General features: G+C 40.9%; 1 protein-coding gene across 1 annotated transcript in view; it reads left to right on the top strand.

Moving 5' to 3' along the window:
* Positions 1-18,432, top strand: part of cbl (Cbl proto-oncogene, E3 ubiquitin protein ligase) — a 44,525-nt gene that overhangs the window by 12,909 nt on the left and 13,184 nt on the right. Inside the window, exons 3-5 of the mRNA XM_046073532.1 lie at positions 11,807-11,953; positions 13,450-13,606; positions 16,559-16,680. Of these exons, the coding sequence (XP_045929488.1) occupies positions 11,807-11,953; positions 13,450-13,606; positions 16,559-16,680 (426 nt within the window). The remainder of the gene's footprint in view (positions 1-11,806; positions 11,954-13,449; positions 13,607-16,558; positions 16,681-18,432) is intronic.

Raw genomic sequence — 18,432 nt, 5'->3', positions numbered from 1 at the left:
GTGCTATCAATGATTGATGTAGTCATGCCTTTGTGGACAGAGGAAAAACATGTCATGATATGGTGCTTCTTATTTTGGTTTACCAAGAGAGCACCATCCTAAAATATGATTTTCTATTTTCTATAAATGTTCTTGACATCCATGTAAAACAAAGGACTGAGCACAGCTCTTGACTTTTGACTATCTGAAAAACTCATCTTATCACTGCAGCTATATTACTGTAGGAAAGGTCTGTGTTTGTAGTGTTAGAGGAAGCCTTAAGGAAATGCAGCGGTGCATTACAGTGATGTCAGATCAACGTGATTACAGGAGAAAGTTTGCATGAATATCATTCATTCCAGTTTTATCAGTAGCTGTTGGGTTAAGTTTAGTTTAATGATTTAGCTACTCCCACTCATGTTTTAAAAACAGAAAAATACAGTCATGGGTTGTTTAATAATATAGATTAAACTTCATTCAGTTCAATGAAAAACATGCTACACTGAACTGATATGAGTACTGTATTGTTTGAGGTTTTAAGAATGTGCCCAGAGAGTGGTCTGCTCTGTGTTTCCCTGCTGGTCTTGGATTTAATTTTACCAGAACTCTTTTGTTTCCCGACAGCCTATGCCCCCCGGCTATCAAACTGTCGAAATAAAAAATGTTGAAGGTGAAAATGCATTGTGTTTCCCACGGAAGTGAAACACTCGCTTTTGCTAAAAAGCTCTTTATCAGTGCACTTTACCAGTGACTAAATGAGTAAGAGTCAAAACCCTGAGATCTGGGGCCTAATTTAGCAAGTTTTGAACGGGGACCTAATAATAGCAACTTTAGACCTAAAGCATACTCAGGTGCCTGAACTGAATTTTATCTACAGGGTCTCTTTCTTAAGTAGATTTACTTTAGCATAGCTCTCATATCCAAGACAGCCACCATGCTGTTTCACACCACTGCTGTGCATTCACTCTTAGATATAGAACTGAATGTGCTACCTGTTTGGATCATCTGTCTGTACAAACCCTGATGAATTAAGAAAAGCAAGTGTTGCCTTTCTCTGCACTTTGACAGCAGGGAGTCTTGTGGTTAGCTAGTAGGTTGTGATGGAGTTGGGAGTGAAGTGAGGGAAGCATTTGGTGGTTAGCCTAGCATTCAAACAGCCATCAGTGCTGGGAATGGAAAACACAGTTTACACTTTAGAGGCTGCGGGTGTTTCAGCTTCAATTACATTTTGCCTACACATGTAGCTCGGGGCTCTATGGGCAGATACAGACGCATACACATGCACAAATAGCAGAGCATCATAGTTATTTATGTCCCTGTGGTATCAGTGAGCAGCCGACTCATGTAGTCCTCATACTATTAGATTATGGTGATTAGCATGACGCAACCCACTATCTTCTCTGTCCGGCAGGGTACAACAAGTGCTTGCCGTTTATGCACACAGAGATAAATGAGCACAGATATGCACTATGATATGACTATTCAACTGTAGAGAGGATAAAGCTTTAAGAAAAGAACTGTTCTCTCTTTTTTTATTTTACAATTTTTATTTTCTCTAAGAGCTTTGAAAGAGAGATTTCATTAAAATAAAAATGCACATTTGGAGAAGTTGGTCTGGACTTTGCACTGCGGTTTATTATTCAGGAGTTTGCGTAAGAAGCAGTTAAGTGTGTTTGGATCATTGCTTAAGTGCAGTGTAGGCTGTGTGTGTTGTGTGCTGTCATGGCTGTTTCCTGATGGAGATCTGGAATGAAGCCAGTTCCGGAGAGTTAAATTTATAAAGTGATGACTTGAGCAAAATAGTGAGCCACAATTTTAAGCACATAATCTCCTGTGTTTCCCAGTCCTACAACAACATATATTTTTAATTTCTGCATGCGTTTCTTTTGTCTAAACGTTCAAATTATTACATTTTGTGTCCAAAATAGTATTAACCCCGGCCCTACGATCCCTTTGCATGTGTGTCACGATCATAGGCTGTCTGTAAAGATGGACAGCGCATCTCCACTTCCTCCCACTGTACAAAAATGAAACCAAAATATCCTGGATACGAGCCGCTGCCATCTCGCATTTGTCCCAGTATGTGTGAACCAGAAAAATCATTTACCCATTAATTACAAAAACAGCAAGAGAGATGCATCGTCGGTCCACTTTGATTATACGCAAGCCAAGATTAAAGTTTTGTAGCTGAAGCCGTAAGATAGAAGACAATAGTAATAAGATTAGCAAGGTTTGGGTTTGGCTAACTGGCTATTTAGCTATATCTGGTGCCTTCTGTTGAGCCATGTTGTAAAACTGAAGCCGACACGTGCAAATTAACTTTGCCCAGCCAGTGCAACACCGGCATACGCACTGATAGTGATCAAGTCACTCTTACGCAAAGCTGGAGGTCCCCGCCTCACTTTCCTGTCAAAGGTGAAAGTGAGTGTAACAGGTATTGTCTGTTAGTTTCGTTTTCCCCATGCATGAGCACCTCCTCGTCTCATCCAGTTCTGTGTCTGTCAGACAGTCGAGGGGATACTACCAGCGAAGCAAAATTCTGTCTTGTAATATTACGACTTTTTTCTCAACATATCCATATCACCACACAGAAATGTGTGAGAGATTCTGAATGTGCAGAAGTTTTGAACGTGAGAAGAAAACCTGCTAAAACAGATGAGCTATTAAAATCCAGTCAATAAAGGAATTAATGAATTAATTTATCACTGTGGTGAAAATGTGTCTCAAACAAATTTATAGATCTTAAATCCCCAAAAAAAAGACACAAAAGAGGGAATACTAAATCATGTGTGTTAACTCAGCAGAGATGATATTAAATAAGTTGATCTACAGGAGAAACTTATTTAAAAGCAAAAAAAAATGCCTGAGAGATTTCCTGCATTATATTTCATTGCATACCATTTCGAATTGTCACCTGTCCTCTCAGTTTTGTGAGGGGACAGGTGACAACATTTCCATTGGAGTAGAAACTTTAATAACAATAGTAACAACAAACAACAATAATAATAAAAAATCTAGGGCAAATAGACAATATCTTTTTGATGGGGGGCTGTAAGGGACCTGGATAATGGATAGGGGGGTACCGGCCCTAAAAAGGTTTAGAACCACTGCTCTAAAACATGCAGTGTATGATGCAGTGACTCAAAGAAAACGCTGCTGTTGAATGTATCTAATACTGCATGACTGTCTACAACGAGGACCTGCAACTTTGAGATTTCACACTAACTTTTCACATTTAAAAGAGGAACTAATTTGGATAACTTCTAAGTTAGGCGGGAAGCAGTGTTAGATACTTGTTCAGCTCCCGTTTACATGTCCCCTCTGGTTTAATCATTTCTGACTGTAATTACCAGAGAAGCGGCTCGCAGATATATTTAGAATATGTTAAACGCTATAGTTTAACCGCTCATTAACCTTGGTACTGCTCCACTGATAAACATTAGCTAGGTTTGTGGCTAATTTATTAACGTGCAGCGTTAGCTGCTGTAAGTGATGTTAAAGAATATTTGGAAGTAATGAACTAGGGAGAAATGATAGGACCGTTCGCTAGAACTGTTTCAGAAATCAATCTACAATCACATCTGTCAGCAGCGTAGCCATAAGAGGAGGTAGCGTGGGTGCACGGGGGCAGCCGACCCAGGGCCCCGGCTGGGTAGGGGCCCCGTTACGTGGGCAGCAAATGTTTTGTCAGTTGCTTGCAGGCATGACCGCATGAGAGAATTACATACAAGTAAGAACCAACGTGAAGAACACTCAATGCAGCCATTCTTATCAAATGAAACAGTCCCTTCACTCCTGGTTTCAATAGTAAATCACCATAAATCACAAAGTAACTTTTGTATTTCAAGCAAATAGGAGACTTATTAGCAAATTTTAACACAACTTTCTTCACCGCCATGCATCATGGGAATTCTGAGGGACAGACTTAGGCAGCTATATATCACCCCGGACTCTCACAGGCAGCACGTGCGCCGCGGTTCAGTTCCGTCCTCACCTTCCACTGATAGCAGGGAGCATTTCAGAATAAGGGCATTTGCCTGCCTGATTTTGCTGACATGTTTAGATTTTGGTGATAAGTGCTTGCTTTTTGTGCTTCTACTATAATTAAGTAGGCTACGTTAAATTGTTTCTTTTTTGTCTGTTTGAACTGTTTTTGGTTTTTTTTGTTGATATATGATTGGGGGTCTGCGCAGCGTATTTTATTTTGAAAATGGCTGCGTATTCTCTCCAGAGAGGAGCGGAGAGATACTTCAGGTGTGAGCACATGCAATGACTAGAGTGGCTGCGGTCAGCTCCAGCAGCCACGACACAGACAGACTCAGTGGACTTTTGGAGTGAGTCCGGGGTTATGTAAACTTGGTATAAATGACTATTACAAGTGGGCGCTGTGATGAAGTTGTAACAAATGAGTTGTAACAAATTACCAACTCACCATGAACACTGAGTGTGAGAGCTACCAGGAGCTACTCTCTGTGGTCAGCTGATGTTTTGTTCTGTGGTGCTGCAGTGTTTTGAACAGAGGAGCTTCAGAGCGCCCTCTGGTGGGCTAACTATGCAACACTCATGAGATGATGGAAGGATCCGAGTCTCCATTCCTTTTTTTAGTGGTCATAAATCGGCTGTTAATAACACTGATGCAGATTTATGTTCAAGTAGCTTATATCAGCCGAGGGATCAGTGTTTTAAAAAAGCTGTGTCCATATTTTAAAATCTTTTTTTAAGCCCCATGCCTGGTGTCCAGATATTAGGTTCTTCACTTCCGTAGTCCTCCACTGGATTTCACATTATAATTGCACACAAAGAGCAAACACACACACAGTATAAATATTGGTTTAATAAATTGTTTGTTAATAAACTGTTACTTTTTACTGTTTTTCACTGTGCTCCTAAATGTCTCTGTGCGCTCCTTGGGGGGGAGAAAAATAAGTGTAGGGCCCGGTGTCTGTACTGTAGTCAGCCAGGATGACTTTGAGCATCACCAAGTAGGGGTGTAACAGAATTCTGTATTCTTTTTTTTTTTTTTTTTTTAAACTGTAGTAATAAGATCGTTCATTGTGGTTAACAGCTATTTCAGTGTGGGCTTTTTTAAACAATTCCCAACATTGAATATTGTCTTAAACTGGGTGAAAAACTGGTAGTCTATGATTTATCTTCACAATGTGTATCCATCATATGCCATGTTTCCATTCAGTTGGAATAACTGTGCTGAAGCATGAGCAACTGTGAACAGAGCCTGTGAAGGCAGGCACAGTGTGTGAGTGCTTTGCATATGACCAGAACAGCATAGTAAAAAGTGACGTGTACTGTGCTGACGTCTCATCATGTTACCTGAAGTAAATGCCCGTATGCACCTCTTGATCTAATCAGTGCGCTGTGACTGTTTTGTGTCTTACTGTTGCTCTCTGCAATATTTAAAACTGACAAAAAGTGATGATAAATGTCCAGGGTTCAGTTTGTGTCTTATGTCCATTTCCCTTTTAGCCTGGAGCACTAAAGGATAATACAGCTGCATGACGATATTACAGCTACTTGTGACTCTTGCCAATCCAGACAGGGTCTTATTCTGTAAGGTTGACCCTTGCTGGCTGTGCTGCGGTGTATTAGCGCAGTGCGGTGCTGGCTGGCTAGCTGCGCTACTTTATCACAGCCAGCAGGAAACAGGAAGGGAGCAGCCAGCTGCAAGGTCAGAGGTCAATCTATAGCGTGAGGGGGATGTGGACAAAAACCTTGTGTTCAGAAAAAGGTTTGGCGTGTTGCCTTGGTCGTGGTTAAGAGTGAGGTGAGAGAAAGAAAACACTATAGACATATGACGATCCAGAGTAGTCAGCAAACCAATTCTCTGTACGTCTGTAGCCCACTGACTCTGCAGCATTGTCCGTGTTGGCAAAGCAGCTTAAATAGCAGTAACTGTTGTGTCGCGCGTGCACACACACACACACACACACACGCACACACGCGCGCGCACACACACACGTACACACACACACACACACACACACACACACACACACACACACACACACACACACACAGAGAGAGTGTACAGAGCTGTTATTGTGGGGTGGAGAGGGGCATGCACAGAGATAGACAGAGGGATGCTAAGACAGATATCAACTTGTCCTGCTACGTGTGAGATTGATTTGAACCTGTATCTCAACTCAGAGTTTCAAAAGAATGTTCCGCTTGCCTTTTGGTAAAGCTCTCTCTATCGCACACAAAGATGCAACAAAGTCTCATTCACTGTGCAGATCTTGTGCCAGTGACAGCTGTACCACCCTGTGAGGTTGATGCCAGTCAGACCAGTGTTCGCTTTCATTCTTTCTTTCTGTCTGAGTCACACACATGGATGTTGGCTGCTAAAAACACACTCCAGGGGTATGTGGACTCACTGTGTATGCACCTTATGTGTAGAAAAGCCTAGACCGTTGCTTATCAAACTGTTTGGCTGTGTCTCCTGAAAAATCCTGACACCCCCAAGGCTCTTTTTAACAGCATACACATACTGAGCAAGCAAGTGCACAGTCACATGTTTGGGGATTTTTTGACTGAGAATGCGACTTCACATGAAGCTTCCTGTGTTTTCGCAGATATGGTGACTGTCTTTTCCTGACGCAGGTTCATCGCTGTGGTTTTTATTTGTTTCTGTTCAAAGCCCTGAAAAAAACTATTTTCTCAATTAGATTCTTAAGCGATGGGGTCCTACATGAAAACACACTGTTAAAAGTTAGAACCCTTTCAATTATGTCACAATCATTTCTTTCTTGTCTGTCTGAAGTGCACAGGGCTCAATCTGAAAATAATGATGTCACTTATTTCCACGCACCATTGTTTGAACATTTGAATCAAAATGTGGTGACGTGTTGTTGACCTTTGTCGCCAGCACTGTCAATCACATTTGATCAAACCGCACCCCCAATTCATTCACTCACTGTTATGAGCTAAAAGACAAGTGAATATTGGACTTACCTGTGTAAGTTTAACATTACTTGAAATTAATGCTGCTCTGTCTTCTGGATGTGTGATCAAGGCAACATGTTAGCCACAGGTGTTGTCTGCACCCTACTATGAAGAAATGTACTTGTTTTAGTTACAACTGAAACTATTGATCAGTTAGTCGATCGGCTAAAAATTAAATCAGCACCTATTTTGATAACCTGTTAATCCTTTCAGTCATTTGTTAAGCAATCATTTACTAGTTCACGCTTTTCCATTGTGATCATTGGCTGCTTTTCTCTGTTTTATATAAACTGAATGTCTTTGGGTTTAGGGCTGTTTTTCTTTCTTTTTTTTTTTTTTTTACATTTTGTGCCTTAAACAATTAATCGAAAATATAGTTTGCAGATTAATCAATGATGGTAATAGTTAGTTTCAGCCCTTTGCATGCCAGGAGAAGCCATTTTGTAAAAACTGGGGATAAGTGTAATTTTTTTATTTGAAGAAAAAAAACTCAACTTGACCTCAGTTTGCTCTTCATAGATAGACTGCTTGTCTGTTTGCCTTCTTTTGCAAATTTTCTCTTTGCATTTGTTCTGAACTCATCTTCAGATCACAGTTGGATTGGCTGAACTGAACTTCTATCTTCTACTTGCAGAGCTACAGCTTACCGAATGTAGCCCATAGAAATTTTCAGACAGACCTGAATCGATTGCCCTTTGGTCTGCTGAAAAGCCAAGCTTTAGTGTCTTCAGATCACAAAATTTTAGTGAGAATCTTTAAACATATCATAAGCACTTGCTGGTGAATTAGAAATGAAATGTAATGATGCTTTTGAGGAAAGGATTTTATAAGCTTGAATTCTTAAGTAGCACTCATGAATGTTTCAGGTTGAGAGATGAGTAGAGTGGATAAGTGGATTCATAATTGGGAAAACTAACTCGGATGTGGAAATTTCAGTGAGGGGATTAATTCCATGCCTGAAATTGAGAGATAGGAAATGTCTTTGTATGATTACGTTGTAGATGCAGGTAGGGGAGGAAGGGGCTAGTTGTAATTTAGATAAAAGCGCAAGGTAAAGAGAGGTTGACAGGAGAATGGATGAGACTGCAGCTTTAAGGCTCAGTAGGCCAGTAGGGCTAGGACGCAGAAGAAACGGAAGAGGACCTCCCGCTGAGATGATAGCCGCTGAAGAAAACACAAAGGGATGCGGTGTCACAAACGCCGGCCTTCCCTCAGATGACACTGGAAAGGGAAGACGTTTTTCGACTACAGCTGCATGCGTTCCTCATTTGAGGTCTTTTTTTCCATATTGCATCACTGATGAAGGATAGCCCTGACTTCAATGACGTACAGTCCCTGCATCTGGCTTAGAGTCTTGTTGCTGTAGATTGTAAGTGGGCAGAGCAGTTCGACAGATTAGACATCCAGCTACAAGAGTGTTCACTGTTTCAGGATCTTTTACAACTGAGAAGGGTATAAATAAAACACTATCACAGTTTGCAAGCATCACATTTTTTTCTTTCAGATTCTTGTCTGCTCCCTCTGAGGTGAACTATCATCCTATCAAGCGCTGGTCTATTTTGGCAGGTTCTCAACGTACACTAATCTTATTCATCCATCTTCAGTCACTGTCCTCCTCCCTCATTCACTCTTTCCACTCCCCCCTCTCTCCACTCAAAGGGTGCGTGGTGTGGTGTGGGGCAGCTGCAGTGTAGCCACGCTTTCATTGCTGTCTCTCTTGTGCATGTCAATTCACCCTGCCCGGCATCCAGGCACAATCTCCCTCTGTGCTGCCTCATAAATCCCGGCTTTCTCAGCATAACGCTTCTAATGCTGCGATGGGTTGCACGGGTATGAGGACTTGGTTCTCTCATTTCCTTGTCCCCGCTTTTTTTTCTACCCTGCCTTCTCAGTTTTACCTTCCTCAATTATAACTCATCTTACTTATTCTGTCCCTCCTCTGTGCTTGTTGACCAGCCTTTGCACTTGGTTGTATACCAAGATGTCTTAGCCATGTGTGCATCTGTAGACACAGTTGTGTTATCTCCCTGGACCTATGACTATTTCTGTACAGCTAAGGACAGTCCTCAGTGGAAGAAAACACAGAGCAGAAATCTGGCCTTGAGTAAAATGTCTTTCTTAGTACCATCAGTCTTACTGCATATTTTAGAAACTATAACCTTTCATACTTGTAGAAGTGCACAGTCCTACATTTGAATCCTATGTTTTTTTTTAAAAGAGGTAAGGCTAAGCGCTCATGTTGCCTCCTCATGTGTGTGTCAAAACTACACTACTACTGAAGCGTCACTGAGTTTGCCTTGGGGGGAAAAACGAGTAAAAACTAATTTTGTGTTGCTGTCAAGCTTGTCACGTTTTTTTTTTTTTTTTCCTTTAAGTTGAGCAGTATAACAAGTATGAACAAAACGTGCAACATCTCTACACACCAAGGCTGTGCTAATACCATCCAAAAGATCAAGAACACCTACAACCAACACCCATCGTCAAGAATAGTGTCCACAGATCACCATGCATTGTTCTCAGTTGTCTTTGTTTTATCCTCTTTTTTTCATGTATCACAAGGAAACCTCAATTTCTGGATCACAATTTCATCTAAAACGTCTTGATGTGACATGTTTATGGCCAGTGACTGCCAGCAGTTCAGTTTTAATCCACAAGCTAGTTGACAGTAGGGATGCACTAGTCTGACTTTTTCAGTCCCGATACCAATATCTGGGCTTTGGGCACCAGCTGATGCAGAGTACCGATCCAATACCAGTGTAAAATTAATAAACTGTATTCCTCAGTGTGAAGGAAGAGACTGGGAATCGTCATTCTTTTATGTGTAAGGCAACATCAGACTTGATAAAGCAGAAGTATCTCCAAACTGCTGACCCCTTGCTTTGAAAAATGTTGAGGTCTACCGGAATACTACTGATGCATCACACAGTACGAGCATAATTTAACTGAATAAATCAACCGATATCCAGCTATTTGAGTCAGTGTCTGGCTGATATGCGAGATCAGCATCTGACAGCTGGACATTTTCACCACTATGTCATGTTTATGATTTTGATACAGGTAGAAAAAACTTGTGGCCAGTGCTACACACAGACACTACATGAATAAAGTGATATATCTCAAAGAACTGTTGTGAACCTGACAGTTAGATGGCGCTAGTGTCAAGACTAATTCGGTGTGGAGTAAATGAAGAAACGAGCTAACAAATGAGAGAAGGACGTAGTCAGAAACTATGCACAAAGAGAGAGTTGTAAGGATCACACGTTTAACTAGAGTCAACTTTCTATTTGCCGTGTGTGTGTGTTCCTTCGGCACATTTTAGCTTCACTTATCTTGATCACCCACCACTCACTGATACGGTGGTGTGGGGTAGGGGGTTAGAGTGTGTTTATTGGCAAACTGTTTCCTGATTTGGAAGCCAAGAGATCTCACTTTCACATCTGCTTTACTTTGATATGTTTTGGAAAGCAATTGTAAAAGTAAAAGTAAAATAAAAAAATCAGTACAGAAAACATATAATTCATATATGCATGCAAAGAATGTTTAGGATTAGGTTTAATTCTGCATGATTGTCAACTACATCGCATCACTGCATTTGTTTTTTTTTTACATTGCCACAGATGGCTGAGCCAACAAGAATGCTGAACTTATTACTATTTTTAGTTGACTGACATTTGCGATGCACATTTGAATATCTGTTCCATTTCTTATTTTTCACTTTTGTCAGTAATTTGACTACAAGATAGACAGTTGGTATTTCTTTTGATCATGTTGTAAACTAACCAATGTGAGCCCCTGTATTTGCAAGGTTAATGGCTAACAGTTCATTTGGAACATAAAAATTACAAATCAATTATGAGTCATCAAGTTAAAACTACAGTCTTCATTTTATGCTCGTGTATTTAATGCTTGTGTACTTGGTGACACTACATGTGTACATCCAAAGAATTGATTAGTGGGGTAATACCCACAGTATATTCTGCTGGAGGAAAAGAGAACAAAAAGTAGCACAATGCAAGTTCCACATAGAGATGTAAAATCCCCAGCAGTCGAGGCCTATAGCAGCGTAATTAGGGGTGGTTTAGCGCTCACCTTAGCAAACCCTAACTTTTAAGCTTTATTAAAAAGGAAAGTCTTAAGTCTACTCTTAAATGTGGAGTCAGCGTCTGCCTCCTGAACCCCAACTGAGACCTGATTCCACAGGAAAGGAGCTTGATAGCTATAGCTCTGGTTCCCATTCTAAATTTGTGATCTGAAGACACTAAAGCTTGGCTGGATTTAACATGTATTCAGCAGACCAAAGGGCAATCGATTCAGCTCTGTCTGAAAATTTCTATGGGCAACATGCGGTAAGCTGTAGCTCTGCAAGTAGGAGCGAGAAGTTCAGTTCAGCCAATCCAACTGTGATCTGAAGATGAGTTCAGAACAAATGAAAGGGAAATTTTGCAAATATCGCAAGCAGTCTATCTATGCAAGGCAAACTGAGGTCAAGTTGAGTTTTGGATCTACTCTAGGAAGTTACTCTGCATCCCGGGAGCGCTGTGTTTTCGTGGGGTTAATAAGTTACTATGAGCTTAAGGTATGATGGTACCGTAACCTGACTTAAAGTCTTTGTAGGTGAGGAGAAGGATTTTCCATTGTATTCTGACTTTTACATGTAGCGTCTGTAGAGAGGCTAAAATGGGAGAAACAGGATCTCTTTTCTTAGTTCTTGTCGGTACACGTGCTGCAGCATTAACATTACAAGCCTTAACATTACATGACACATGCAATGCATTTCTTTCCAGAAGCTGTTGGGCTGATGTCATTGCGAGGACAATGCAATGTGAGGTGTGAAATCTCACCCCCTTGCCTCTACTCTTGTCTTCCACAGGCGGAACCTCACCAAGCTGTCATTGATCTTCAGCCACATGCTGGCTGAGCTGAAGGCCATCTTCCCCAATGGTCTGTTTCAGGGTGACAACTTCCGCATCACTAAGGCAGATGCAGCAGAGTTCTGGAGACGTGCCTTTGGAGACAAGTGAGCTTAATTCTATATTACTTTAAGTGGTTCTAAACTGGCACCCTGGGACCCCATGGGGTCCCTTAGGCCTCATCCACACTACTATGTTTTCGAATTAAAACGGAGACCTTTTGCTACGTTTGCACCTCCCGTCCAGACTACAACGACGAAAACGAAGACCTAAAACAGAGAAGTTTGGAAACGCTGCCCACCCCGTTTTGCATTTCAAAAATCCGGAGGCCGTTATAGTGAAGACTGGCCAAAACGGAGGACTTTAGAAACGATGACGCAGCCGCTCACGCTCGGCTTTCTGATTGGGTCTTGAAAAGCAGAAACACGATGCTGCTGACCTGGTTTTTGACATCATATTTTTATTAAAATATTATGTACCATGCAAATAACACTCATCTGCCTACACTTGTAATGTGCATGTTGCCGTTTTCTTTGCAACAACTCCCAGTCTGTTTTCTGCCGCCACACTCCCGTGTTACATTCAGTAACAGTCCCAGCTCGTTATTGAGCCATGCAACAACAACAAAAAAAACCTGGTCTGATGCTTAGTCTGTATTTATTTATTCTTTCGCCAAATCATCTGTTAATATGGAATTGACCATCTGCTTCATGTTTACACTGGCCCGCGCATGCCCAGTGCACCTGAACGGGTCCTAGCTGTGCGTTTTCAGTCGTTTTAATGTAGACGGAGATCAACTCCAAAACGCAGCAGAAATGCTGGTGTGGATGGAAATCGTATTTGTTTTAATTCTCCGTTTGTAAACTAGCTAACACGAGTAGTGTGGATGGGGCCTTAATGAGTTGAATGAGATGACTATCACTTATGAGAGGACATAAGTGATAGCTTCTCTCTTTTTTTCACAGTAGTCACAGACAATATATGTCTTCTCTGGGACAAATGTTGACTTATTGAATACAGAGATCAGTTGACTAAAACATGTCTTTCTTGGGGGTCCTTGACGTGTAAACATGGGAACACATGTTCTATACAATTGCACATGTTTGACTGTTTGCGAGTGTGGTCATAAAAAAACAATCCAGCCACGTGGAACTACAAGAACATTTTAATAGCTGTGGTTTCCCAGTACTAGGTAATAAAACATTCTTTCCCCAATTTATCAGATATAAATACTGGCCTAAGTGCATTTAAATTCATCTATTTGCATATCTGGTAGCTGTCTCTTTAAAAGATCACATCAGGTTAGCGTCATGACCGATGACAATCTCAAAGCTCTTACTCTACAAAAATCACATTTACATCGTTTGAATTTTAGTTCTTCACCGGAAATGCAGTTCATGTCTGTATTTAGAAGTTTTAGTGGAGTATTAGATGCATGCACCAGTGAATTCACTGCTCATGCCTGTCCTTCTTCAGTGCATCAAGTATCCCAAACTTCTAATCAAAACTTTAAACTGCACCTTTACTGCGCTTATTTTACTGCTGCAGAGCAGCATGCAAGTAGTGATGTTTCCATTTTAGTTTTTGACCTTGTGTGTTACAGGACCATTGTGCCTTGGAAGATGTTCCGCCAGTCACTCCATGAGTTTCATCCCATCAGCTCCGGACTTGAGGCCATGGCCCTCAAGTCCACGATAGACCTCACCTGCAACGACTACATCTCCGTCTTTGAGTTTGACATCTTCACCAGGTTATTCCAGGTAATGAACACTCACAGACTGTGTCGGAAATCACCATTCATGCACTACTCCCTACTACCTGTAGGGAGTTGTATGTAGAGGACTATATAGCGAGACACACGCATAGTGAAAACAACACTGTCGGACACTACTCCAATCATTATATCGGCGCCGTTAATGTCATTGCCGTCGGACAATCAGTTGGCAGACTGTTTATTCAATCAGTGGAATGCATCATGGTCCGTGTTTCCCACACATTGATTTATTTGTGGCGGCCCGCCACAATATCAGCACTGACCGACACATATTGATTTTCATTTTGTTTATTTTACTATTTAAAACGGGTAAAATAGTATTTGATTTCAGCGCTGCACTGCAACCAGCACACACACACACTCACTCACTCACTCACTCACTCACTCACTCACTCACTCACTCACTCAAAAATTGAAAACGGACCCATCTGAAATGAATGGTTACTATCATGAACACCACTGCACAAATCTGTCCAACACAATGTCGGAGACCCACCTTCAAAAAAAATTATTAGCAAGCATGTAAGGAGCTTAGCTAAGCCACAGTTATGCAGTCATTCTGTGGGACACAAACACTAAAATAATAATTCTCATTCTACATTCGGACAGCACTACAAAATGGTGAGCTCACTATATAGAACACTATATAGTGAGGAGTGGGTGATTTCGGACACAGCCACACTCTCTCTACACATTTCTCATTTTGTTATCATTCCTTTATGAGTTAATGAGAAGGGAAATGTACAAAGGAAGAGAGTGATATAGAAGACAGAGTAATTCATTGCAGTCTGTTAGCCTTGGTGTAGGAAACAAATTTCATTTGAGCAGCACATAATGAACTTAAACTAATCTGCCACGTCTTTTTTGGCTAACTATCAACTTGTTAGCAGGATGCCTGCTGAGTTATTCTCGCTGTCACAGGACTGAAGTTGATGCTCCGCTCTGCTCACTCTGTATAGACAGAAGTGTTCGGTAATGATTTTGTTCTCTTAATGGGGTGTATGTCGCTTCAAAATTCCTGAGACAGGTTGTGTTGTCTTACTGCTTGATGAATAATCTGTAGCAAGGACGAAAATTTGTGGAATAATTCCTTAGACTGGAATCTAACTGTGCACACACTTTGGAGCTGTAGAGCGTTGGTACGTTGTCAGTTTATAATTTGTTGATGAGAGACTACACTACTGACACACTTCTATTCTTTGTCAATATGTCTATATTTTGTCAATATGTCTATATTGTTTTGTTCATAGTGTGTATATTAGTGTTGTCTATTCTGTAGTTTGTGTCTTATTTTATTATTGTGTTATGGTATTATTGTATAAGTAAGCACATCGTGAGCAATGTACAATCCTGAGTCAAATTCCTCGTATGTGTATTCATACCTGGCAATAAACCTGATTCTGATTCTAATGCTCATGGAGTTGTGATGAGGTAAAGGGCTATGCAGACTGCCATTTATATTTTGCAAATATATACGCAAGGCAGCGGGAAACAACCTATTTGTTTTTTGGGTATTTCAGTGTATATTTATGGTAGTCCAGGTGCTGATTAAAACCATTGACGCTTTATACATTCTCATATGTAAACCTAACTCGCTGCATTTTAATTTACTTAATTATCTAAAACCTCTTGCATCATACCTCATATGCAGTAGTGTATTTTGTTTACTGGTTTCAGTGATTATTCCCTGCTACTTGTGTGCAAGGCACAGACAGACTTAATGAATGCTAAACAGATTACAGACATTTCCTATGACACTCCCTCATACAGAAAAAGCCCTCCTCTAAATGTCCTCAAACTCAGAATAGGAAGTGAGCCTGTGGCCATTTTGAGCTCTGTCCCTCTGCAGTAGACTGGGGGTGATAGGTTTATTTTTTTTAATTATTATTATTACTATCAAAAGGCCTTAAATTGTCTCATTCACTATATCTAGGATGAAAGATGTGGTGGTGATTGTAAAATATATTGCAAAAACTTCACTTGCTCTGTTCAGTTAAGTGTAAGTCAAGAAGGTGACTTGATGTGCAAATGGGAAATAAAAGGCAGCTGAAAATGTACAATTAGGGGATGTAACATTACCCACTGTATGTAACATGAAGTCAGTGAACTGCAGCCCACACACTTTTTTTTTCTCCCTCACCCGGCCACTCTGCGATCACATTTCAGTAAAGGGTTTAAGTGAGAGGAGTTACAGGATATCTAACAGGAGTCCAGCAGAGGAGACAGTTTTGACTTATCACTTGCTGTGTGCAAAAAGTATAAATAACAAAGATCAGATTTTTTATTTTTATTTTGACAAATATGGTGAAGCGACAGGGAAACAAGACAACCCTTGCACCAGGGCCACGGCTTTTGCAGCTCATTTTCAGTGTTGTATGTGTTAATTCTACTTCCTTTCACACACCAGACAGACTGGTGAGAGCAATTGCGGAACCACCTACTCACTACTGGACTCAGCGATAGAGTAGTATGAATTATTTTATATCTTCTGTAGTTGTCGCCTCTTATTTTTAGGATGACTTGACTTGATTTTGGGTCATGAACTATTTAAAGATAAAAACGTAAGCACCTGCATAGTTGACGTTTGCCTGCTTTTATATACAGTATGGGAAGTAGTCTGCAAGTGTCTATTTTAACCTTCCTCATTCTGTGCCTCCAGATGGTACCAAATGAGTTGCCTGCTGTTTTTAAGTGTTGTAAATTCTGCTTAAAGGACATTTTTACATTGCTTGACCCAAGTTTAAATGGCTATTTTAAATCACACTGAATTTCAGTAAACCTTTTTTTTAGCATCATTCATGATGCAGTATATTTCTCCATTACTCTGCCCATGCTGTTATTGCTGTGTCCATTCATTCACACATCAAATGAGTCACACTCTCTATTTTTCGTGTGTGTGTGTGTGTGTGTGTGTGTGTGTGTGTGTGCGCGTGTGCAGCCTTGGTCATCCCTGCTACGGAACTGGAACAGCTTGGCAGTTACTCACCCGGGGTACATGGCCTTCCTCACCTACGATGAGGTCAAAGCACGGCTGCAGAAGTTCATTCACAAGCCTGGCAGGTGAGACAGAAGCACATGTGCGCAGACACACAGCTTGTAATGCCGTCGAAATAAAAATGTGGTGCTTCTTGGTGTGTGTGCAGCGATTAGTCATAACTACCCTCACATTTGTCTCTTACCGGCTTCTATTTGCACGTGTTTGGGCAGTGTGAGCAACACACGTTTTTATTTCCATCAGTGGGACTTAACGAGAAACATCATGTTACCATGTTCATGTGTTTCCATGGCCAACAACGTTAGAGCGGCTTTACTGTGGCTCTCACAACCTATTTTTGTCCTTGATGTGTCAAGAGATGTGTCTATGTGTATCATCGTTGTTACCTACAGTAAAACACTCTCTCCCACTCTGCAGGCAAACACGCATGCATGCAAATGATCAACATTTGGCTTTGTATCAATATAAAGACAGACAGGGTACAAGTTCAATTTTGATGCCAATTTCACATAACAGTTATGTTATGGTGTGTGGGCTTGTGTGTGTATGAAGGATCCAGGGCGGCATGGCACTGGTACCTAGCATCAATGGCCTGATTGTACACTGAAAGCTGATGTCACTGTCTGCCTGGCTTGCGTAGAGCCACATTGACATCTGAGCAGTTATTGGTCAGTGTGAGCGCAGCATTTATAACACTATAAATTACAGCTTACGGTCAGGAGCGTTCTGTTTGTATTATGGGTACAGCAGTTGCTCCACTTACAAGCTGTAACATCAAGGCCATTACAAGGACTACTTTTTTCCATTTGAGCAGTATCCCCAAACTTGAGCCTTAGACTTAAGTGACTCATGAATAAATCTTAATACATGCATCTGAGGATGGATTAATGTAATGCCCTTTTTCTGGCCTACCTCAGTCACATACCAGTGGTCTGCAGCTTTCTCTGAATACTGCGGCTACAGAACTAACAAAGACAGGCTTCTTTGCAGGGGTATTCAATACTCCGGATTTTTTATTAAGTAATTTCCTGATACAAATGTGTTCACTTGTACATAGAAACAAGCAGACGGAAAATGTTGAGTACTGCATGTCTTTCTACGCTCATATGGCCTCTTGTAGCCACTGTTACTTGTCCCCTCTAGAATAGGTTAAAGCACAGCTGCTCGAGACAAACAATTTACCTGACTATGAGCAAGCAGTCAACATGTCCCCTCTTCACCTTCAGCTGGCGATGAATCGCTGCCCACCCATGGCACAGAATGAAACATTATAACATTATCCTTTATAATCCTTGAGGTGTAACACATGAAGACATTTTATGTTATCACTTCAATTTATCATGTGAAGTATGTTCATTATGCACAGTAGATCAAATTTATATTGTATACAGTGAGGAAAATAAGTATTTGAACACCCTGCTATTTTGCAAGTTCTCCCGCTTAGAAATCATGGAGGGGTCTGAAATTGTCATCGTAGGTGCATGTCCACTGTGAGAGACATAATCTAAAAAAAAAATCCAGAAATCACAATGTATGATTTTTTAACTATTTATTTGTATGATACAGCTGCAAATAAGTATTTGAACACCTGTCTATCAGCTAGAATTCTGACTCTCAAAGACCTGTTAGTCTGCCTTCAAAATGTCCACCTCCACTCCATTTATTATCCTAAATTAGATGCACCTGTTTGAGGTCGTTAGCTGCATAAAGACACCTGTCCACCCCATACAATCAGTAAGAATCCAACTACTAACATGGCCAAGACCAAAGAGCTGTCCAAAGACACTAGAGACAAAATTGTACACCTCCACAAGGCT

This window comes from Micropterus dolomieu, linkage group LG17 (assembly GCF_021292245.1).
Source record: "Micropterus dolomieu isolate WLL.071019.BEF.003 ecotype Adirondacks linkage group LG17, ASM2129224v1, whole genome shotgun sequence".
NCBI lineage: Eukaryota > Metazoa > Chordata > Actinopteri > Centrarchiformes > Centrarchidae > Micropterus > Micropterus dolomieu.
This window is presented reverse-complemented; position numbering and strand designations above follow the sequence as displayed.